Raw genomic sequence first — 25,301 nt, 5'->3', positions numbered from 1 at the left:
TTTAAAAGAGCTTTCTTATGAGCAAGCTACAAACCAAACACAAATGTTTCATGTTTTACTAGTTGCCTTTTTATGTTTGAGTGAATAAATACCAGTACAAAGAGTAAATTCCTGTTTTATTAGAGAAGAGACATTATGGAGTGAAGTTTTATACTGAAGGCAAATGCTTATTTTTACATTTCTGTTACCCAGAAGAAAATTTTATGATCCCCTCCGACTGCACATAACGGAAGAGTTCTATGCCATGTCAAACCGGATCCAACAGCTGCAGTGCCAGTAAGAATGGGCTTTAAAGAAAACAAACAAACAAAACAAAAAAAAGGAGAGAAATATCAATTATTTCTGTACCACATAGACTAGGTTGCACAGACCCATAAGGACCATAGATTTAGTACTCATTAACAGTTAAAATACAACAGAAATCCAACTGAAAAATCTGATTATCTGATACTTAGTTCCAGTAGTTGCTTACCACATACAAGTAAGATACAGCAAAATATTCCATGATAACAAATTGTTTCAACTGTTTGCATTATTATTAACATTATTATTGTTTTAAAGGCATACTTCCCAACTTAGAAATCTTTTTTAATGAAATCACTTCCTGCTATTTAAGCACACTCACAGCTAATATGTTTGGAAGTAAGATTTTTACTGTAAGCATTATAAATGTTTACTATCTCCCCCAAAGCCAAAATATTTCCTATGCTTCCCATTCATTCTCTCTGGATATATTTTCATTAATGATTTAAAATATATTTAGTTCAAACCTGTAAACCACACAACCAACAGTTTTTAGCTTCTTTAGAACCAGAAATACTGAAAAAAATATTAAATAATAGGCTAAAGTGTGTTTTTTCTTTCCCTTAGCACCATAAAAGAAAAGAAATGAAACATATAGATCTATCAGCTTTTCCAATATGAGGTTAACGGTAGTGTGATTTCAATTTTTTTTTTCTAACATGGATAACACACACAAAAAATTAAAATAGGGAGACAAAGCAGTATTTCTGGAAAGTCTGGGCTAGTTTGTAATTGTAGCTTTTAACTATTTATGAGCTTGATTTGAAGAGAACAGATGCAATACCAATAAAAAGCTGAACTCAGAAATTTACCTGGGGATGTCCTAAATGATGAATAAGCAGCTGAGTAGTTGTCTTTCCTGGATACCCAGTGGTTGCAAACAAATTTTCAGTCACTTGAGACCACCTATAAATAAAATGAACACACTTTTCAAATGTCCTCATCAGGCTATCAGAAGTGCACACAAAGTGGAGTTCTCTCCCTTGTGGTTAATAGTGTGAAACTGTCAGATATTCCACTAACACCAGAGAAAGAAATGTTTAAATAATCAATAAATAAGCATGAAGTAATTTTTTCACAGTGAAATAGCTTGTGAATTATTCACCACTCTCAGCCCCATATGCCTGGCATTGTACAACAGAAAAAAATCACAGGGATGGTACACATACGTAGTAAATTTAGGTCGTTCACAAAGGTGACAAGGCATAGTCCAGCCCCCCCGAAAATTATTTGAGCCACAACCAGGTCCTTACATTCCCAACTGCTTTCATATGCATAGATTTATATAGACAAAACTGACAGAATAGAGATAATGCTTGTACCTGAATAATCTGGCTCGATCAACATGGGCAGGTCTCTTATCCTGTGGATAACTAAAACAGAGATCGTGGGTAAAAGTCCTGTTGGCAAACAACTACCACTCGTACTGTACGCACGGAATACACACATCATTGGAACAGCGAAGGGGAGGGATTGTCTGGTCTCTGTGAAGAAACTGAGGGAAAACTAGAGCATTCCTGCAGCTTGCACCTCAATTTGGGGTAGGAAAACTGAAGTAGTTATCCAGTTCATTATGGTTCTGTAGTTAGGTATTTATGACTTAGAATGAAACTTTAACAAAACCATAGAACTTACAGTGAGAGGGAAACAGACGTAACGTCTGTCTCAAACGGGCAAAAAGACAGGCACTGTGATTTTTAACAGATAAATATCAACAGATAAAGATGGAACAAAAAACGCCAGGGAACGATCTCTAGTGATTTCAGCATTCCTGATGAATATTCATTTATTTACTCAATAGGTGATATAATACATAGTGCATTTAAGTGCTACATTGGCAAAGTAGCCACATCATCCACTGCTTAATAAGAGAGTAAAGACATTTATCTGGTGTATAAAAATACCTGGAGCGAGTGATATCCCAGATCAGCCAATCACTTCCAGCAACTGCTCCAATTTTGAGAGAATTTTTTAAACACCAGTCTGCTGACATCAGTGGTGTTTGTTCACACTCTAGGGAGAGAATGGCCTGGTGTGTAATTAGATCATAGAATCGTATTGTTCCATTCCTCTCTGCTACCATCAGCTGTTAAGAGAAGTTAATAGAACACTGTAAACTTAGCATGTAATGAATATTATTATTATTTTTGTCAGCACTGTTCAGTATCTTTTATCAGTGACACAGACACTGGGATCAAGTGCACCCTCAGCAGATTTACAGGTGATACCAAACTGAGCTGGTGCAGTTGACATGCCTGAGGGACAGGATGCCATCCAGAGTAACTTGGACAAGATCAAGAAGTGAACCGCATGAGGTTCAAATAGGCCAAGTGTAAGGTCTGGACAACCCTAGGTATCAGTACAAGCTGGGGGATGAAGGGATTAGGAGCAGCCCTGAGGAGGACTTGGGGGTACTGGTGGGTGAAAAGCCACATGGGCATGAGCTAGCAATGTGTGCTCACAGCCCAGAAGGAAAATTGTATGTTGGGCTGCATCAAAAGCAGCATGAACAGCAGGATGAAGGAGATGATTCTGCTGCTCTACTCCACTCTTATGAGACCCCACCGGGAGTATTGCATGCAGCTCTGGGGTCCTTAGCATGGGAAAGCCATGGACAAGCGAGTCCAGAGGAGGGCTGCAAAGTTGACCACAGGGCTGGAGCACCTCTCCTATTAGGATGGGCTAAGAGTTGGGATTCTTCAGTCTGGAGAAGAGAAGGCTCCAGGGAGATAGGAGGTGCAGCCTTTCAATACTTAAAGGGGGCTCACCACAGCGGAAATTAGACTTTTAAAGGTCCCTTACAACCCAAACCATTCTACGATGCTATGATTCTACCATACAGCAAACACAGCATACTTTCAAGCAAATAATATTAAATAGGTACATGTTTTTCACTTTATACCAGAAAACATTCTCCTGAATATTATTCCACCAATAAATCAAAAGCACTTTATACTACTGTGACATTGTTACATGTCTATGTATATATTATTACATATCTATGTATATAATTGTAGTGGCAGTGCTTAACCACAGATACACTGTGCTTTTAGAATTGTAAACAAAAAATATCCTTTTAAAATTAAAAAGTTCCATTTCTGACTACAACGAACTGACCAACAAAATAAAAACATGCTCTTCTGCAAACTGAAGGACATAGTGAAGTAAGCACTGTGATATGCAATAAGCTTTTCAGCAACCATCAGTCTGTCAAGTTTTGCTAGCTTTTCCAAGGGATTTTTCTTTTAAAAAAATAAAAATTCTGTGCCTATTCTTTGATACAGGCCAAAGAAAAGACAAGCTAATATGCAAGATTGGCGTAATATTTGCAATCTTTTTTTGCTAATCTAGTAATTTTGTTGTGCTAACAAAGTTGCCCAGTAGCAAAGAGTAGCAAACACATTCAATTGTGGTACCACCTGAGTCAACAGTTTTCCTCGTTTTCTTAGTAAGGGCCGGATATTGACATTGGTGGAAAGTGTAGTAAGAATAGAGATTCTTCTTCCCTATTGCTATGTAAATATTTTGATACCTTATTTGACTGCTTTTCTCAGGTTTAAGTGTGTGTTTTTGTGGTAATCTGAACAACTCTTTGTAGCTGTTTAAGGCAGTTATTGATTGGTATGTATTTTGGTATGTATCAGCTGATTAATCCTCCCCAGTACAATAAACAGATAAGCATAAAATCACAGTTTATTGATTTGTTTTGATTTCTCAGCACATATTTCCTATATTCCAAGCAAGAACAACAACAAAAAAAATCCCTTGCTAACTTCAAACAGATCTTTTTCCAAACTTGGCAGGCTTTCTAAGAGTCTAAGTTATTGGTGAACCATGGTACCACAACTGAGAAAAACTTGAACTTTTCTCTAGTAACTCTAATATGCAATCAGCAGAATACTTATCAACAACAAGTGATGTATGTAATCAAGAAGGAATATTTCTGATGGGAGGCGTGAAGAACTCAGGGTACAATGATGAGAATGAGAATTCATTTACAGTGACTGCACATTAGCAGATCTAGCCAATATCCAGTTACAATGTACACCAGCTCCCCAAACTTCAGTCTTACAACACCACCAAAGATTCACAGTTTAGGTAAGTCCACCCTCCTGTAACTTAAAAGGTGGTAAGGATGAAGGGCTGAAAAACACAACCTTAAAAGCCTCCTCAGGATGCCAGCAAACGCTCACTCCAGGAGAACGTAAAACAAAATGGGCCTTCTCATTTCCTTCCAAATCCCAGACCCTAGAGCAAAAAAAGAAAAGGAAAAAAATATTGCCATTTGACTGCAAATAATTTAACTTTCTGTGCCTTGATGCATTCACAAAGGATGAAATGAAATACCATTTGTGCTTTATCACTTAAAGAAGTCAGTAAAAGTGTCCTGTGCTGAAGAGCTGAAGGTAATGTATTTTAACACTGACAAACTAGGCTCTTCCTAGTTTAAAAGGGTGATATCCAAATAATTTTACAAGTTTAACTGTCTAGGCATGAAACTTCATTCTTAAAGTGAACACTACAGCCTTTATACTATACCATAAATACCACCACAAAGCAGGAAGGTCAGCACTGGTCTAGCTGATACAAACAACCTAGAATGAAGTGCCAAGCATCTTAAATCATCCACTTTACCATGTAAAGGAAAAGACCACACTAAAGTATTTTATTTGTCTGGTATATGAATTTCCACTTTTTCCTGGTACGACAAGATTGAGTAATGGAAATGCAAGAAACTAAAAATGAAGTTAAAGTAAACAAAAAGATCTATGGCAGAGGTACCCCTAGCTCACAAAGAATTTTGGTAAGCTTTCAACAAATAAATCACATGTGCCAGTTTAATCTCTTCCTTTTGAAGCACCTACAGCCCATATCAATCACCTTAAAATATTTTAATCACCTTAAAATATTTTAAAAGGTCAACAGTATTTGGTCAATGCAGATTGACAGGGAAGCTTATGCAGAAACACCAAAAACTAGGTTAGGTGATGAGTGAGCTTTCTTTGGACGCATTCAATGCGAGTATTAATGAACCATGAAGCTACTTCGTTTATGAAATGCAACAAACCCAAAACTGAGCCTTCTCTGTCTCACAGCCACTGCTCAACTGCCTCTCTTCATACAAAATCCATAGCTCAGTTGTAGGACAAAGACATCACAGTTGTGAACATCAGTCTGAACCACAAGGCTGTATACTATTTATATGCATTTTCACACCAAAACATACATATATAACCTTCCTCCCGTCATATAAAACCTTAGAAACAACCAATTTTTTAAGTAGTGTTCTGCTCAGTCTTTTGAGTTGGATGAGTGTCTACATACTGTTATTGTTTATTCTAGAGGATTTTTGCTGACTTCCTCCAGACTTTTTCAGTTTATATCTCACCAGGGTGCTTAGAGCCTTATATTTAAGAGAATTCAAAAAACTCTTAAATAATACATCATAAGTCTAGACAAAATATATGGGAATAAAGTAAATATATTTAATGAACAATGTTGTTTTCTTATGCCAAACCACAACAGATCAAATATTTGTTTTCCCTGTAGAAAACACAGGGTCTCTAATCTTGAAGGATCAGTGTCCTTATTAAAAAAGTCAAAACAAAAACCTGACAACCGTTTAAAAAATGAAATATCTACTTGATTAGGTAATTTAGAAACACACAATACTTTCTTCTACTGCCAAAAATTTTGCCTTGTAGATTTGTCCAAGTCAAATCAACACTTTCCATGTGTATTTACTGTGCAGGGAGAAAATTATGATATAACAGAAGATGGTGAATCATTTTGGCCGGAGAAACATGCCATCATGTTTCCTTCCCTGAAGTGAGTGAGGTTATTAGGTGTTGAGACAGAAATTTATGCTTTCTACTTCCCTAATTTTATTATTTATAAAATGCCAAAGTTGTATCTTTTACTTTGTAAGAATGGTAAGATTGTTAGTGACAAACACTATACAGACAGGAGAGAAAAAAAAAGGATAAATGCCCCTCCTACATATCCATCTTTCTTTCTTGATAACAAAGATGGTATCGCTTAGTTTCACAAAACAAACAAATAAAAAGCCAAAACCCAGGCAAAATCTATCAAAATAGATCCTTGTCTGAATGCATCAAGTCCATGCTGGTATGGAAGTTTACAATTACATATGTGTTCAATTAACTCTTTTCAATATTTCTTTGTGAGTAACCCAAGTAAAAAATGTGCAAAGACCAAAAATTTAGCCAAACTGAATTTCAGTTACTCAATTACTCAGTAATCATAACCAAATCAGCTACAGATGCTAAAAACCCCTCTAGTTTTGTCCACATTCCTATCATGCAAATCAATCCAAAAAGACCGAGCACTTTGTCTCCCATTCAAAGCCCTTGCAACTAATATTACTGTGATAACACCAAAGCAAACCAGGGTCTACTTTATCCCAAACATCCTTATTCTTTGTAACCCTGCAGTGTGTCACCCTCTTCGTTCTCCGCTGCTCCCCACTATTACTGCATAGTCTAATTATTGTTTGGGTTTGGTTTTTTTAATGCACAACATTAGAACACCTGAAAAACCTGTCTTGTGGCAATACAGATGATCACTATTTTATATCTAATTTTCTGAATAATTGTAACTAGAGAGTAAAACTGAATCCTAACTGAATAACCCCCCCATCATTTGCAATAGGAAAAGAACAAAACCATACTGCAACCACCTGGCACTTCTCAAATCCACAGAAGATGGAAGTAAAAAAGAGAATTCTTCCCACATGAGATTTCTGATGATTTTAGTGAGTGGCTGGGGGCCTGAACAAACCTTGACATTTTGATACTATTCCCAATCACAAAACACGGTTCAAAAATACTAAACCATTACTCAGAGTTTACTGTCTCACCTACTCTTAAAAATGCCTGACTTTTTTGTTTGGAGGGGGTTTTTTTTTAGCAGTGTCTAACTTAAACACGCCTTGCTCATGTATGTTTTTATCTCCATCAGACATATGTCCCATCTGAGGAAAATCCTGTCACCCCTGAATAGCCTAGAGAACTATGCAGAAAGGAGAGATTCCTGTTACTGAGATCATACAACAAAGGTAATAAGTGAAGTTGTTTCTCATGGAGCACAAGGGGTGCAGAGAGAAGATCTCAAAGAGGAAAACATAAGTGCAGAGATTAGTTAACACTGCGAAGAACACAACCAACACTGGCCTTGTGTTGACGGCTGCAGTGAAGCCTTGTGAAGGCAGAAGTGGAACTGCAGAAATCCCCTCTAGCTGTTCAGAAGAGAAAGATGTAATATTAAGATAATTTTGAGTAATTTATTTTATTTTACTGACAAAATAAAGAGTTTATGTTTTTATAAATCAGGTAAATGTTCTGTAAATGCACTGCCCTAACAGTTCACTGCTGCAGAATTAGGCAGCAAAACTCCCTGTTCAGCACAGTGTGTGAAACAAGCCACAAAAAAAGGTTGCATGGGGTAAAAAGGGAAATTCATCTGTGCTGCTGAGCAGCAGTTCAACGGGGACAGACTTCTTAAAGTATCTACTGACTCAGCATGCAGGTTCCCAAATTTATGCCTGTAGAGCATAAACTTACTTTTGATTCATGAAATAAAAGCCTTTTCATAGAGTAAATATTTAAATACTCTTTTGAAAGTTGACCCATGTTCTTCTAGTGGTCAAAGGAAACGTCAATGTTATTAAAGAATTAGTAATTAGAATCTTTTGAATTTTGGCATTAAAATCCATGTTACCTTTAGTTTCTTGTAATATCTACTTGGATATGCAATGATTGATCTGGTTTTCGCTGGTAACCATGGGATGGAATTATCCCCCGACATGTTGGCAGAGGTAGTAGAGGCAGAGGAGCTGCATGTGTACTACCTGAAGTGTCTTAACTGGCTGTTCTTAGTCATGCATCTCAGAACATGCACACTCAGAAGTAAGTTCAAGAAATACACACTACTGCTACTATTGAAATACCCTTGAATTTATCTAAAGCAAAGCCAGACACCAGCAGTATTTTGTGCAATAATGTGAAGCTTCAGTTGTATCGTTCCAATCAATAAAAGGAAATAGATGCTAAGAGTTATCAGCTTGTTGCTTCCAATGTAGACATAAAACTGATGCTGTGTGATGGCTGTTAACTGAGAAACTCAACTACACTTCTGCCAATGAGTTTTTAAAATACAAGGCAACTGCTACATGTATCTGATGCAATGATTTCTATTTTGAACAATTTATAGGCTAGACTATGTTCTAGGACTGTGTGACCCTTAACCTAAGTGATAATTTGTCACACAGGAAATAGCTGCCATTTCTGTGTATTTTGAAGGCTTCCTTAATAGAGCTTTACTCATCCACAATTAAGGCCAGGCTGAAATAAAGTTCCAAATATTTGATTTGAAAAAGTGATTTTTAAATTTTTGTTTTAGCTGACTGAATACTGTAACAGGAGACCAGTTAATACTCACATGGTGATTGTGAAGTGCAAAAGAAGTTACTACTTGTATTGTGGCAGTGAAAGCGTAACAGAAATTGTGTAAAACTACAGTCTTACAGTTGGGGGACATACAGGGATGCACACAAAATTGTGCAAAGATGAGACTTCAAAATAATCCAAGACTCTCCTTTATTTTTATCAATTATAACGTGTAAGTAGCTTGTAATCAGCATACTTCAGGAAAAATATTTTGGTATGACATTTTTTACATGAAGATACACTGGGGAATTCTATCACAACAAACAGATGAAGATAGAACAACATGAAATAAGATACCTTTTTTAAATTATTGGCAAAAATCCGTAACTGAGTTTGCTAGGAATGGGAAGAAACAAATAAAATACCATTTTGGAGGCAGAAATAAGTGAGAATGACAACTTTTCAATATAGCCAAAGACTGAAATATTTACTGAATTAAAAATGTTGGACTGAAGTTCAACAAGCACTGGCAACACATTAAAGAACACAGGAAAAAAAACCCAAACCAAACCACCATCACCAAGAGCAAGCAATTGGCTTGCTTTCGTATTGTCTAGAGAAAGACCTACACAAAATAACTAAGACCTAAGAGTGCCATGGGAACAAATACTCTACACAGTAAAACCCCCTGAAAACAGACACAACACTACTGTAAATTTTGAGACTCTAATTTCAACTCTGGTGACATCAAACTTTCCCTCCTGAATCTTCCAGGAAGAAAAACTACCCTGATGGACTCGCATTTGTAGTATGTGCAACAGAGAAGGCTGAACTTGACTGTGACTGATAAATAAATTACAAAGTCCTTCTCTATGAATTAACATGAGTGTAAGTAACTCAACTGAACTCAGAAATCAAAGGGTGAGTACATTCGCAGATAAAGCAGAAGATAAGTCAACTGTATATTCTTTTCTATTATAGACACAAGAAGAGAGGAAGATGATGCAGTTCAAGGAATAAATAAAAAAAAAGAGAGGGAAAAAAATTCCTTTTCAGCTTTTTAAAATACAAGCCCATCCAGCACTTGATGACCATGAGAAATTGCCCTGCTGCCATTATGAATGGCCTCACACTGTCAGCAATCTTTCAGTTCAGTATGAGGATGGAGTATGAGGTGAATATCAATCAGGTTGAATTAACTTTCTAACGGTCAGAGGTTAATTTTTAGCATGCATATGAGACTAGCAGGTTTTACCTGGATGGTATTTTGCATTACACTTCAAGGAACATCAGAAAACAACCAACAGCAGATGGGTGCCTCTTAAGTTCGTGGTGTTTTCCAGACATTTCCCATGTTCTTTTTGCAAAGGCTTCATTACGATTTGTACATCTGAATCCCCACCGCCTCCTATTTTGTGTTTCCAAATCCTAATGAAAAAGCTAGCAATGTTTTTTTCCTTTTTTATTTGTTAGAGTGGTGCACAGGGAATTGTTCATGCATGTGTGTTCCTACACATCATGCAAACATTCAAAGTGTATAATGCTTTATAATTTTAATGAATTAAATAATCCTTAAAGCTATCCTAAAAGTTATTTTTTTCATTTATTAAACATGGTCTTCTATGATACCAAGAAAGGAACTAGCAAATTACTTTGCATGTAAATATATAGAATTTTGAAGCTGACATATGAAAGGTAAACAGAAAGAAAGCCGATATGACCAGTGGAAACGTATAAATACCCTAGATTTGATTTTTTTGATGCATATAGTTTTATTTATTTTTACTTCAGTTGTACTAAGTGTTAGTACATATGACATACTGCCTCAAGTTTTTGTTTAATATAACAGTAGTTATTTTAGCTATTTCCTCTGCCATCTTTTACTATTTTCTTTAAATTATGCAATAAAACTTCTTAAATAGTTTTATATTTTTAAAGGAAGAATACAGAAAGTATGAAATATATAGAAAATTGAAATACAGGAAACTATCCTGCAAGTTCCTCAATATTAGTTTACTATATATTGTAGGATAAAACAAGCCAAATTTGAAAATTACAATATCCTGACAAAGATATAAATTAACTATGTGCTTGTGAACAGCTTCATCCATCTTGTAACATAGGCACCCTTGGGACAAAATGAAGCAAGTAATATATGATATTAGAACCCAGGAGTTGACTTTTTCAATTAATTTTGCAGATGCAATTTTAGTCACAGGAATTTTGATCTGTAATACAAATACCATTGTGACTAACTGCAACATGGTCAGTTTTAAGGGCCTTCCAAAGGCGTCTTCTTTCAGAAAAGCAATTCTTTTTAAGGTTGTATTAACTTTGAGACACTCAGTGCAGAGACGTGCAAGATTATCAAAGCATACAGCATATTAACATACCAACACCTCTACACTTGTCTATGAATGTACACAATACTTCCATATACAACTACATAAACAGAAGGTTACTGCAATTTTTTTACTTCAGTTCTGCTTCACAGCTGGGAAAGTCATTGTTGTGAGACCAACAAGGCCAATAAAAGACCGTGAACAAGAAACAAGAATTCCTGAATGGCATAGCAACGATCTAAAGGTAAGAACACTGAATACATCACCACAGCCTCTTCAACCAGTGTCTGACTTAAACTGTCTGTCTTTCTGCCAAAACAACAGAACCTAGATCTCAGGTATCACTGTTACAGCAGCTTCTGGCAAGATTGTTTAGTGCACAAAAAACTGAAATTTGGGTTCCTTTGAGATCTCTGCTGAACTTACTGATGAGTGAAAACCAGGGAAGATCTAAACATGTTTGTATATATTGTGTGCATCCTGCAATATTGCACTAAGACATTATTAAGATTTTGAAGTGGAACTCTAACAGAACAATACCTAAATACTCAAAACTTCATGTTCTTGTACTAATTGTTCTAGAACGTTATTCCAAAGATATTAAGAGATGATGTATCCTCAGAACAATTTCAGGCTAGAAACCCAGTACAGACAGAAGAATTATTCCTCTTCTTATATTACTGCTGAAGCAAATGACACAGTAAGTAAGGAATGATTTTGGTAAGTCCCAGGGAATGCATTTTCCATTAGTTTTGAAAGTGTAACCTTTAAATTCAATAAAAAAAGTCTTCATGCTCCACATGCATGAATGGAAAAAATAAGAACTCAAGTAGCCAAAAAAAATCCTACTTATTTCCCATGGCTTTTAACCAAAGGCTTTATGGTTTACTGCATAAAATGTCTTTCAGAGTTACTAAGTTGAAATCTTGATAGTACACATTAATTATATCATTTTTATTTCCTTTTAATTCAATATCAGACTACTGGCTTTAAAACAGTTCTCTTTCATCCCAGGAACACCAAGCATTTAATAAAATAAACGAAAAAAAGGCCACACATTCAAACAGCTCTTGCTGAATAAGCCAAATACTAGTTGAGATTTAATAAAGAAATAAAGGACAGGAAATAATTCAGAAAAAGCTACAGATAAGTCATAGGTTTCTACTATTAATTTCTAAATATTTTGTTGGGAATACAGACACCCTGTCTATGGTAAATCTGCCTACTGGTCAAAGTAGTATTTCTGTGTTCCCCAGGGGTTAAAATCACAGGCTTTTTAGATTTTCAATTTATGTAGACAGAATAGCACAACTAAACCATGATTTATACCAGTTGATGATCTACCCTTTACAAAATCTCATACACAGAGTAATCATTCTAAGAGCTATTCCTTTTTCTCTTAGCAGGTAGAAGATGGCTGAAATGCAAAGTTACTTCCCCCCTCCCTCCAACAGGTACTACCAGGGTTTTTTTTCATACAGGAATTGATATGGTGGTAACTTCAAAGAGAAAATACATAATTCATATAATCAGAGGGGAAAAAAAAAAGCCAGATCCTTAACTGAGACAAGTTTTGAATTATCACAGCTATTACAAAGACAGTCAAAGTTTTCTCAAGTCTCTTGGTACTACTTCAATGATCTGCAAAGCCTGCATAGGTGCCTTCCTCATCTCTCCAACTGGGAGCTGCATTGGAGGGATAAGGGCAGCTTTATAGATTCATGTGCACTACTACAAGAGAGGGATGGGGAACCTTTTGACAAGGAAGAACCCCCGTAGTACAAAGCCTTAACTGGTGTTTTTCAAAACATTTGTGTTTCCCTTTTGCTTCCAGTTCCAAATAGTTAAACATATGGGTTTGAAGTAGCTATAATAACGGTGTTACAAGCTGCCAGTACCACTCTATTAGTACGGTACTGTCCTTAAGCTATGTAAGGCTAATAGGAGGCTTACCTCCTAGTAAGGCTAATAAATTTGGCTAAGTGGTCAAGTTGTGACTCATCTTATGCCAGAATGGATAGAGAGGGTCTGTACAGTTCAGTGACATTTTATCTAGCTAGTTCAAAGTGCTGCTTTGACAAAAAACAACCCACAAGTCACAACAAAAAGCCAATGCACAACCTAGTTAACAAGACCAGTCCACTTGTTTTCTTATTAGCAGACTAGTCTTGTTAGTGAGTTATGAAGGCCCACTAAAAAGAAATAAATGCTTATTTGTTTAAGCAACTATAGAAAGCATACATGCACAGAATAAAGACAAAACTACTACTTCAATAATGTTTTGAACAAAATGCATACCTGCAGGTGTGATCATCACTTACACTTGCAATTTCTTGACCTTCTTTGGGAGCAAACACCAGATCATTAATGTAACCCGAGTGGCCATCAAATGTCTGTCAACCAGAAGAAAACCCAAAAACTTTTACCTTACCATCAGTCCACAATGTATTTCATAGACACAGTAAAGTAAAGATCTGAGTGTTAAGGTTAAGCTGTCATTTTCTATGGAAGATAAAAAGAAAAGTATTTATCAGTAACCGGAGTTCTTTGAATTATCTAATTCAGGTGTAGATTCATACTGTAAGTGAAAAGACATTCTCCCCCCCTGCCCCATTCCATGTAGTTACCACAGGTCAGCTTGATGCTCTTGCTTGAAAGATATTAGCCAATCACACCAGAACTTTTTATCTTCCTCTCAACCACCGAATTTTGAAGATAGTAGATAATGAATCTCAGAAAGAAGAGAATGAGCAGAAAGTGAATCTGTTTGTGATACTAAAGAACTCTGATTACTGGTAAGCAACTCTAAATGAAGTATCTCTGAATAATAGTTTTCACTAGGGGTTCCTGCAAGCAGCAAGATTTTTTTCCCTGAAGAAGCAATAAACCAGCCACTTGTCCATTATATGCCCTTTTCCAAGCAGTTAGTACACAAACGGCCTACAAAATGTATGTCCAACGAAGATGCTGACCAAAAGGCTACCTTTAGACAAATCTGAAAAACTCTCAGTGAAAGACGATGAAACAGAAGACAATGCACCCTGAAGCCTTTAAGAAAACCAACAGTGAGGAACAGTACACCCAGAACTAAGCAAGCTATATGACACTTGGCGATTAAGCACAATTTCTGTTAAGTATTTGAGAAGACAGAGTGCTCTGTTGTGAATATACCGTTGTGCTGAAGAAAGAACACTGAATATAGTGTCAACTCTTCTTTGACTGTGAATTAATGGATCACACATTCTCAATAGGATATGAGCACTCCTGGTATAAAGGACACAAACTGTCACTCAAAACCAAACATTTACAGTTGTAGAAAGCATGTACTAGTTTCAGTGGGAACCTTGTCACCGTGTAATGTTTCTCACCTGAAGCTTCCTAATCATGACATTTTTATTTTTAGCACCGAGAATAATTTATCTATAACAAAACTCAACTCAGCAGGATAGCTTTTCAGAATAAAGGGAAAATCCCAGTTTTCGTAACAAATTAAGTTAGATAATATTTCAAAGGCTTTTGGCTATCTTGACCATAATATCAAGACACCTTTTCCCCTCAGTTCTCTTAAGTATTTTGTACTTACCTGCAGACATCAATAATCTTTCGAAGCTTACAGTACCCTCAAAAACCTAAGTGAAAGTACTTGCACACATTTAGCATTAAGCAAGTAAGCAAAATTAACCTCATTTAGGGTCTAATCAAAGTTTAAATTACATTCATTCACATGGAGGCTAGGAAAGAATAAATCATCTCTGGTCTCACTAGAAAATCTGTAGTTAGTTAAAGTATCAGTTTGCTCCATCTGAGGATTTATATCTATTTTCTCTCTTAAACTACATCCATGATCTTTTTGACAGAAATCTCATGTAAAATTTTAAGTCTGACAAATATCCACGTGTAGATGTTGTATCTGTTATTGTTCCATCCTGCCCAGCCCCGCTGATTAAGGCTCAAAGCTGCTCTTGTTTTGCCCAGCAAGGTATCATAAAAAAGAGACGAAAATATCCTCTGAATAATAGCATGACATAGTGAGATTGCAGAAGAAAACAAGGTTGAATAAAAACAACCAGTTCCACAGTTTTCTGAAAGGAAAACACACTATCTGTTCTTTAAGTGTAGCTATTCTGAAGAACAAATGCAGAACTGATTAAAAAAAACCCAAAACAACAACCCCCCAAGCATGCACAATAACTAAATCTCCCTCTCTAAACTTTTATGAATGCCTCATCAATTTAATACAGAAACATTTTCAGCAGCCAAGTTAATTTTTTCCAATAGCTCATAATTTTATTAAAACCTAGTGGATTCTATTAGAACTAATACATCCTCAGATGATGCTAAACTATTTAGACAGAAATGCCAAGTCTTTTGAAAATTTTTAGCATTCTGATTTCAAATATCCTGCCTCATTTTCCTTCCACAGTTCTGATGAAATATGCTTTTTATTAAACAAAATTTGAAGCAGGAGGAGGAAGCCACAATTCATTTCCAAATGAAAACCTCAAAAGAAGAAAAAGATTTCATGAAGATCCATCAGTCATATTTTACCTTTTGTTTGTTGTTCTGGGCTTGATCCAACCCATAAATTTTGGATTAGTTCTGTTGACAAAGTAATGGAAAACTCGGTATGCTTCAAGTTCCTTGTTGATAATTACATCAAGACAGTTTTTCCACTGGGAAAACAGACTAAGATTACCCTGTCTATCCCTCCAGAAGCAACACATACTAACTGTTTACTATAAAAGACAAAATGTTCAGAGATTACATTTTGACTGTAATCACATAATTCCTTGAGCTTTGTTTGCACATTTTGTACCTCTCCTGAAAATCCCATGTGTAAAGTGTGCACCATACAATGGATCAAAGTCTTGACTGTGTTCTTTTCGAGTTCAACCGTAGGTTTTTCTGAGGTATCAATTGACTGTTACTAAGAAACCACTGTATCAAACTTTATTGAAAGCCAGCTCAGCATAGCTCACTTGTGAACATCTGAGATTCTGCAAATACTTCAAATCAGAATTATGTGTTACTTTTCCACATTCTTCTTTTTCACTAATAAGTTCCTCACTATTAGGTAAATACATGCATTTCTAGCTGTTTTCTGATTATTTTCAACATTAGAACAAGCCTACCCCAGAAGCAACACGGATTTTTACTTTTTCCTCAGCACATCCTTGATAAAGTTCTTAAACTGTTAATTCCAGTGATGGAGCTGGCATAAAGCTAATAGCCTGGCTGCTAAATGCAAGCAAACACTTCCCATTTGTATTGCATAAGCAACAAATGATCTTGAGTCATCTGTAGTGTCAAAAATGAAGAAGCATTTATGACATCCTCAGCTGACAAAAATAAAATTTTATGATCCTTCTGTCTACATTGGACACCAAGGAGCTTATTTGTATCAATTGGAGTTGAATAATTAAGATACTGTAATTGCTTTTTTCCAAATTAACTTCTATACTCCTACTACTTACAGCTGTGCTGTTCAGCCTAAATGCTACATTCTAGTGTCCAAAAACTGTTGTATTAATACTGTGTGATCTCTATACTCACTCCCTCTCATAAAAAATTATTCTAATGAGTTATGCAATGAACATATTTTTTGAGAAGTTTATAACTGCAAGTCAGAGCATTTAGTGTTGAAAGCAGTCCTAAGGGTAGATGAATCAGTTCTCCAATGGACCTTTTTGTATGAAAAATAATTGCTATCTTAATAGAAATGTAAATGTGGCATTTCCAATTTATTTCTAGGCATCCAGTCAAAACTACTGTGCAATAAATTCCCCTAAATTAGAAGTGCCTGTTTTAAAGTGTCATTTGTGTTGGTCAGATACCAGAAAAAAAAATATCTTGTCAGATTTGGAAAACAATAATCCATCACAGAAACTCTGTTCTGAAAAAAATGCACACAGCAGACCGCACCGCCCAGTTGCCCCCTCTGCTCCTCTGGTTGTAATATGCATCAATAATAAACTAGAAAAGAACAATCTCATTGGGTATATACAAAATTATTGTTATTTTAAAAGTGTGTTTTTTGTAAACTCATTCTAATTCAGCAATAAGCAGCCTATTAGAATTCTTCATTAGAATAAACTTGCTCACTTGAACCCAGATATTAAAAGTTTAAGCTGACGAATTATCAGAATTGTGTCTGTGTGAAGTTATAATACTGATTATTGCTGTGGAGCAAGACAGCAGATCCCTCTGGTAATTTCCAGTATGGAGCCTGGGCTGTATCCTACATCTCTGTGGAGAGTCTGAAAGCTGGTGCACACATGAAGTCTACCCTAAAAGGTATAGAAAAGTACCTCTTGCTAAGGACCAGATGATGTAGGGAGAGGAAGAGTCATGAAAGTTATGAACTATCACAGCTGTCACAATTTTTGGTAAAAATACATAAAATTGTTGATCATTCATTAATCCCCCCTCCAAGTAATTGACAGCTTTCGTATTTATTAAACACGTGAGAAAATCCCCACTCATACATGGCTTGAACCTGTGTCCACTGAAGTGAATTCTCACTGATTTCAGGTGACAATCCATCAAGTCCCTCGTTAGTCAAAAATAAATTTTAAAAACCAGGTTCATTCCTATGTTTAATTATTTCCACTTACTAACCACCCATCATCTACACTGTTAATGATTTTATCCATTCTGTTTCTACTGTATGCTTACAAACAGTTCTATAAATTTCTCAAATTGCAACAGGCATACATAATTAATATGCAATTTTAAATTCTGCTAAAAAGTTAATTCACAACATTAAAGCTTGTTGTCTGCAGTATCATAAAAACGGCATATATTATCAATGTAACTATAATAAGGAATCACAGACATCAACTCATAAGCAAACAGCATTAAGAACTTTTAGAAATATTTTGCCAGAGTGCCACCAAAGTTGATTGCAACTATGTCAGTTATCCCACCGCCAGGGTGACACAGCCATGTAAGATGACCAAAGGCAAAAGAAGGAAATTAAGGGTATATGCATGTACTAAGAAACATAGAAATATTTTCTTTGAAGAAAAGATGTTCTGATTTTAGTAGCATCCATCATTACTTCTTATGCCATGCTGTTTTTCACTCCATTATCAGTATGGCCACATAAGTGAAATCTGCAATCCACTTATTTTCTGTATGTTAAGTATCAGTTTTACTAATACAAATTACCAAACCATAAATAAAAGTCTATTATTTTCTCACCAGTCTATTATTTGCTCACCAAAAGAGGCATTATCACATTCCCAAGCACTAAAAAAGAAGGAATCCTCTTCCCCCCCATTTTTAGTCTTTATTAGTGTTCCTTATTTTTGCTGAGACCTCAAAAAACCAAATTCAAACTGGTTAGCACAAACATCTAATAGTACTTTTTGTACTGAGACACTGTTTTGAAGGCAGAATTTAGATGAACACATACACATCCAAATGACAGTTGTCATGTCTTGCACACAAAAGATATCTCTAGGAAAATCATTAGACCTGAGTTCTTTTGTAAATTGGTTTTAAACCAGCACTGTCTACACTGAAAGAGGAAGTGAAATTGTATTTGAAGTAGACATTTCCTATATTTCTATCTTAGAAATGAACTACTGACAGGCTATGGGCAAGTTTAGTGAACCTGCCTGCAGTTACGCAGTAAATTCGGTGTTCTTTCTTTAAATTTTCTACCATTTGAAAGAGCTGAATTGCAACTTCCAGTTCCCCATGAAACAGAAGTCACTAAACTTGATTTTCCAATAAAAAATAGCACATAAAACTTGTACAGGCCTTTATATGAAGGAACCTATCATGTAGCTGATAATTATGGTTATTCCCACTTGAAAGACAGAAAAGTGTATATACAGACAATGATTTTCCCTAGAGCTGATGGATACAGGATCTGTCACAGTTCAGTATTCTCTCTGATGGAGTACATTAAGCAAAACGGGGCGGAAGGGCAATTAGATTAGACTTCACTAACGACTATTTTTTTAAAAAAATCAGCTTAGCTGCACTTACCTTAAATTCATTCCTGTCCTGTAGGTCTGAAGTAAACAGCCTTAACTTCCTATCAGAAGCCGCAGTACAAAACCTACACTCAACAGACAAAGAAAAGCCTTTCAATAGATAAACTCTGCAGCAGTTAGCTCACTTTTTACCAGTTTCCTTTCAGTTTAAACCTGCAAAGGGGCATACAAAGGAAAACGCAGATTTTGAAAAAAACCTAAAAGCTTCCATCTTAACTTTTCTTCTTTGGCAACAAGCAGCATTACAATTGGAATTTACCTATAAAATAGCGCATATGAAGCACCAGGAATACTTTTTCATGGGAAGAAATGCAAAACATTTCACAAATCTAAATATGAATCAACTATGAATTACCTAAAATATCTCTCAAAACTGCCATTGAAATTTCCCTTATAAGAAGTAGCAGAGCACAAAAAAACCCCCTCACTATCACTGCTTTAAAATACTGAAACATAAATTTATGAACCAATTTTTAAGATATTGTAAACAAAAGACTGTACAAAAAATGCAGCAGTAAGCAACCATCATAATTTTGAAGAAAAGCTATTGAGAACATATTAGTTATTAAATGCATATACTTAACTATTTTTCTAATTTTGCAACTGAGCAGGTCTCACAAATAGCATCTGAGCTGCTGCTGAACACAGCTCATGCTATGCAAACCATTACAAATAGCTTTAAAATGCAGGCCATTACAATAGTGTCATCCATAGTAAAGGTCTTAAAATAGTTTCTTCTTCACAGATGTACAAAGACAAAACTAACTACATTTTAGGTCTATTTAAATAATGAGTAAGCAAAAAAATATGGCTGCTGATTCACTGGGGGGAGGTGCAAGGGGCACAAGCAGTAGAACAATACCCACCCACCTCATCCCTGGCCCCTCCCCCCCCCCCAAAAGAGATAACACTAAGAATGAAAATGTTGTTCTACAGAAGTGTTTAGAGACTTCATCAGTGATTTTAAAGAGTTGGATCTTACCCCCCAAGGTTTAAAATTAGTCTAATGTTAAGGAATTAGGGAAAACAGAAAAAAGAGAGGAGGATTCATTGTACTCATTTCTTCTAAATACCTTATCTGGGGAGGTAAAGCATCGAGTCTAGTTTCTGGACTCCATGCTATGGCATCAACTCGGATTCCGTGATGAAATGTTCTCAGTGTCTCATACTGCATGCCTTCCACTTCCGCATCCTCCTCCTATAGAAATACTGCAGTTAGCTAACCCAGAAGAACATCCTGATGACTTCTAGCAATTCACATTGATATGAAATCGAAAGGCTTTCCATGTTACACGTATCTGGGATCTATTTACACTGTCACAGCCTCGGAGTGAAAACCTGGAACAAAGAGTTAACTTGAAATACGTTAAGTACTTAAAAAATACATGAAATGACTGCAGTCTCAAAGCAGGGGCTAATGCAGAGGTCAGAGCTGAGCTACAAGGATGCTGATCCCATTCTTTGCACAAGTAGTATCTTCAAAGATATAACTAAAGCCACTTATAACATCAGTAAGCACTCACTGCATTGAGAAGAAACAACAGGAAAAGCAAGCATGTCATTTAAGCTGTCTTCTCCCTAAATTGCTTTCACACTTCGGAAAAACAATAGCACAACCAGCGCAACATTCTTCAAACAGCAGGAGCTACAAAAGATACCTGCTCTCATCCACCATGACCAAAATGACTTAATTTGTCTTTTCTTCCTAGAGGTGAGCACACTGGATGGTTGGAAAGATGAAGCCGGTTGGGGTCTCAACTGGTCAGCCTCTAAAAAGATCTAACAGAACAACTCAAGGGATATTTCTGCAAAATTTTCTCTATGTCACAATTCTGCTTTGAGGTAAAGAACCTCTCTGTACGCCCTCTGCATAATAAAGAGCCTAAGAAGAACCTAGCTGAGAAAGCATGAAGGTACCCAGTTTTCAATGCTTCCTGAAGCAAGGATCAAGAATAGCATTTTCTTGCCCTACTCTGAAATACTCAATGACTCTACATGTGTAAGGGAAGATACAAACAGAAAAACTACCTTGTTCCAGTGGTTGCCAAAATTTTAATTAGTTTCTTTTCAAGACCTATACCAGGAACAAGATAGAGGGCAATACAGAGGACAGTAGTTTTTTATGGTTAGTATGAGGCACTTTTCAGAGAATTTCCAACAGTAAGACTTTGGGGAATAATATTAATGATAAAATAATCTGTTATGCTGTTATTAATTTTAGATAAATTATAAAAATAATACTGTATAATAGACATGTAAGTTGAAGAAAAATTCTGAAGATAACTGTTGTCTCCAATTGATTTTCAAGCATTTAGGCAACCCCCAAATTCAAAAAAGTCTTATACAGTACAAAAATATACAGTACAAATTACCTTAAATTTGAAAAGCTTTCCTAACATGATGACTCTAAATAATTTCAAAGAAAAGATATTTTATGGTTTCTGTTTGTGAGAGACATCCAGTAAAAACATCTGAGAAAGCAAAATTAAAAAGGTAATTTCTACAGTCCTTCCTTAGAAGAAATACCTATAAAATGAAGACACACATTTTAGTTGTAAAGCAGTTGTAAACTGCTATTTTGCAGGCTAGCTCAAAGCTTTTGAAGATAATTTAATCTAAATAGGAAACATACTTAAAATACAGCTGTACAAAAAAGGATCTAATTATCCAGCTGCCCAGTGATGATAAAGAACAATGTTCAGCAAATATTAACTCACATATTTGTGCAACATGTTGTGCACTTAAGTTCTCAGTTAGCTGTCACCAATATTAGAAAGAGATACTCAAATGTGATTAGTCCTCCAGTAGACAACTCCTCTTTTCTTTGCACTTTATTCAGGGAACACAGAGATACGATGAGAGGTAATGGTTTTAAATTAAAAGAGACAAATTAAGCTTAGATTAGGTATTTGGAAGAAATTCTCTTCCCTGTGAGAAGGCCCTGGCACAGGCTGCACAGAGAAGCTGTGGCTGCCCCCTCCCTGGCAGTGTTCAAGGCCAGGCTGGATGGTGCTTTGAGCAACCTCATTTAGTATAGGGTGTCCCTGCCCACGGCAGGGGGGATGGAACTAGATGATCCCTTCTAACCCAAACCACTCTGTGATTCTATTCAATACCAACTTTATACGAGCAGGATGTTTATTTTTTTATATATATATGCACACACTTTTACTTTCTTGAAGAATAAATATCCCAAATATATCTTGCTAACGTAATCAACAACTAAAACCTTCTCATTATTATATGTGGAGAAAACAGGAAAGCGACCAGGGTCTTTGAGCAGTAATGGTGCTGGCAAAATAAGTTTCAGGAAGCAACTAATAAAATCAACAGGAACACAAACTAACCTGAAATCTGCATGTCCCAACAACTACGTAATTATTGCTACCGTATGCAATGAGGGAACACGTATCTCCACAATCAAATGGATTGAATTTTACCACATGCACATAATCTTCACAATCCACAGTGTAAGCAGAGTTTCTAGTAGAATCTTGCTTCATTTTCAGTGGACTTAGTCAAGGTATCACAGAAGGGGTGTCTTCTCCAGATTAAAGTCTACATTCCTACACAGAGTTTCAAAAAGCGTGCATTATTCATTTGCATGAAAAAAAAAAACATGTAGAAGTTATTTGTGGCCCTACAAAACCAATTCTCCCATAATGTATTTAAGAACACAAGAGCTTTATTTAAGCTCATTAGTTTTAGATGTACCATGTAGTTTCATCAATCGAGATTAACTAACATACATTCAAAACTGTCTCTACAGACTTCAGCAATAACTGCAGATTTTGTGCTACTGCTGGCAACCCAAGACAAAAAAAAATTAGTAACTGTACATACCAGGAATTTTCAACCAAATGCCAAGAAATTATACATTACTACTTTCAAATCCTCTCGTGTAGTGCTCTGTCTAACTAAAGTTAGTTAACCAAGGCTGCAGAACTGACACGCATATCTGAACATGGCTTCATGACTTAAGAAGCCACCTCAACTGCTAAGTCTCTTTATCTCTGTGTACCAAAGAAATTGTGCTTTCCTGCTTTCAACCAGTTTTCATGTACATCAGGATCCTGTGCTAGAACACAAGGTATTTCAGAGTCACTCCTTTTCATCCCAGTACAGATTGGACACTAGTTTAAGCCTTTTTTGGCAAATTTGACCTTTAATTACACACCACGTGGAAAAACAGCTTTAAATTTCGAGACCTTTGACAGATTTTCCGGTGTTAAGGATCTGAAGGTCTCAGCATCCAAGTCTGGGTATTTTGCTTGGGAGCCACCCAGGTTTGACACAGGCATCACTTAGACACAAAGAGGCTCTCCGTGACTGCAATGTTTATTTATTAATTAATACAACAAACCACCACACTAGCATAAATACTTCAGCCATACAGCTTGCATGGCTACACTCCTAAACCCAAATGCAAATTGTATCTGTATCCGTAGTGTTGTTCCTTACAGCTTCCCAGCAGCACAGGCCACCAGGATAGCTTTCAGTGAAAATACCAACAACGCTATTAGCTTCATTCCTTTAGGAACCGAGCCACGTCGGTGCCCATTACCTTCCCCCCCCACCCCTCCCCAACCTCCCACTTCTGCTCTTCAGGGCCCAGCTGCTACTCCGAGCGAGGCTGCCAGAGATCCCCTTGCACTACCGGTCCTCAGGCGATAGCAAGGGCCGGGGCTCATCCGCGCAGCAGCTAGGCCAGTCCAGCTCCTGAGCCTGACCGGGCGAAGCTCCAAGTTTCCCCCCACCCCAAGTCGAGACGAGACACCCTCCATCCCGCCAGCCTCTCCCGCACCTCACCCACCGTTACTTCCTCTCCCGCCAAGAGCTGGCAGCACCTCCCACCCCAGGACCTGCAACCCTCTCCTTCCGGGTCAGGAGCTCCCCCTCTCTCATTGGGCGGCTGCGGAGGATTTAAATTTAAACCGCTGCCCTAGCCGCTCATCATGCGGGTGGTCCTGGCCTGGTAGAGAAGTGCGAGAGCTTCAGACAGGTTATAAAGGTTGTGGTCCGCCTCCTGCGGCAGAGGTGGGGTTGTTGCAGCCTCGCGTTGTGCCTGGGGTAGGGGGACCCTGAAGCGGTTGCGGGCGGGAGTTCTGAGTTGGGGGGGCGGGGAGGGCTGGAGCGCGACGGCAGTGGCAAGGTCGGCTTTCAGGGCGTTAGGATTTAGACCGTGTCTGGCAGGCTTTGGGACTCTTCCCTGCGCGCTCGTTTCGAGTGACAGGTCTTGTCCCTTGGGAGCACCTCGGAATAGGAGGAGAAATAGAAATGCCTCTGGAGAGAGCTCTGTCAGTTCCCACGCTGACTCGCGTCTGCCCACTTCATCCTCTGCGATCAACGTACCTCACCCACATAAATGTAAAATAAAGTGGGTTGCCCTCGCTGAGCACCTTGGGGAGTAATTAATTGCATCTGCTGTTACAATCTTGCTTGTTACCTGATGTCTCCTGTTTTCCTTGCCCTTCCCCCACTTGTGTTAATCTCAGGAACAAGCCCTGCTGTGGATTGTGCTTTAGCCAGGTGCAATACGGGGGAAGATATTTTTGTTTGTTCTGAAAATATGTGGAATGGTATCAGTGTTGCTCTTGTGCTAGTGTTAGGAAACTGTGTTTCAGAAAAGAACAAGCTTAAAGAAGGCATTTTTTTTAGTCTCATGTACCTGTGTCTTCACAAACACAAGAAGGTGCAAAAGACCAAAGCATGAGGCGGTCAAATTTAAAACTGATACTGAAACTTCTTGCCAAAGGAAGTAGGAGAGCTAATGACTTACAGAATGGAAAAAGGCAACAAAAGCATGTAGAGATGTCTCTGTTAGTTTCATTAAGTATCTTATTTCCAGGTTTTAAATGTTCTAATAAACAAGGGTCTGAATGTATAGTGAATGTAAATAGTACAGAAGATACTCTGTAGGGGGGCATTCATACTGGCTGTTTTCAGAGACAAAAGACTAGCATATTTATGATAACGCTTATTTTTTAACATTGGCATAATGTACAAAGAGAGTAAGGGGGGTCTGTGAAGACCTGTCATGCAGAAGGGCTTTTAATCTCTCTTTTTCAGTTCTCTGGTCATATGAAGGCAAGTCTCACTAGACTTTTAGTTTAGTAGGAAGATTTTATTCTAGAAAACTGATCTGCAAGAAGATACTACAGGATTTGCACAGTTTATTGGAAAGTGAAGATGTGCATAGGCCTCTTGCATAGTTAAATTAATTTCTCTTTCTTATTTCTATC

General features: G+C 37.0%; 1 protein-coding gene across 2 annotated transcripts; it reads right to left on the bottom strand.

Moving 5' to 3' along the window:
* On the bottom strand, positions 1 to 23,901 carry NUP37 (nucleoporin 37). 2 transcript variants are annotated; one of them, XM_084270725.1, is made up of 10 exons: positions 23,873 to 23,901; positions 22,407 to 22,625; positions 20,133 to 20,257; positions 19,052 to 19,124; positions 13,352 to 13,446; positions 4,461 to 4,551; positions 2,208 to 2,389; positions 1,626 to 1,676; positions 1,116 to 1,209; positions 1 to 287 (listed from the first exon to the last, which is right to left on the bottom strand). In XM_084270725.1, the coding sequence occupies exons 2-10, from the start codon at positions 22,560 to 22,562 to the stop codon at positions 174 to 176; spliced, it is 981 nt and encodes a 326-aa protein (XP_084126851.1). In that variant the 5' UTR covers positions 22,563 to 22,625; positions 23,873 to 23,901; the 3' UTR covers positions 1 to 173. The 2 variants fall into 2 exon arrangements, with proteins under 2 accessions (XP_084126851.1, XP_084126850.1); XM_084270724.1 differs by having other exon boundaries at positions 23,864 to 23,890.
* Between the last annotated feature and the right edge of the window lie 1,400 nt (positions 23,902 to 25,301).

This window comes from Gallinula chloropus (genome assembly GCF_964237585.1).
Source record: "Gallinula chloropus genome assembly, chromosome: 1".
NCBI classification, from domain to species: domain Eukaryota; kingdom Metazoa; phylum Chordata; class Aves; order Gruiformes; family Rallidae; genus Gallinula; species Gallinula chloropus.
The sequence above is the reverse complement of the archived record's forward strand: the minus strand, read 5'-3'. Positions and strand labels throughout refer to the sequence as shown.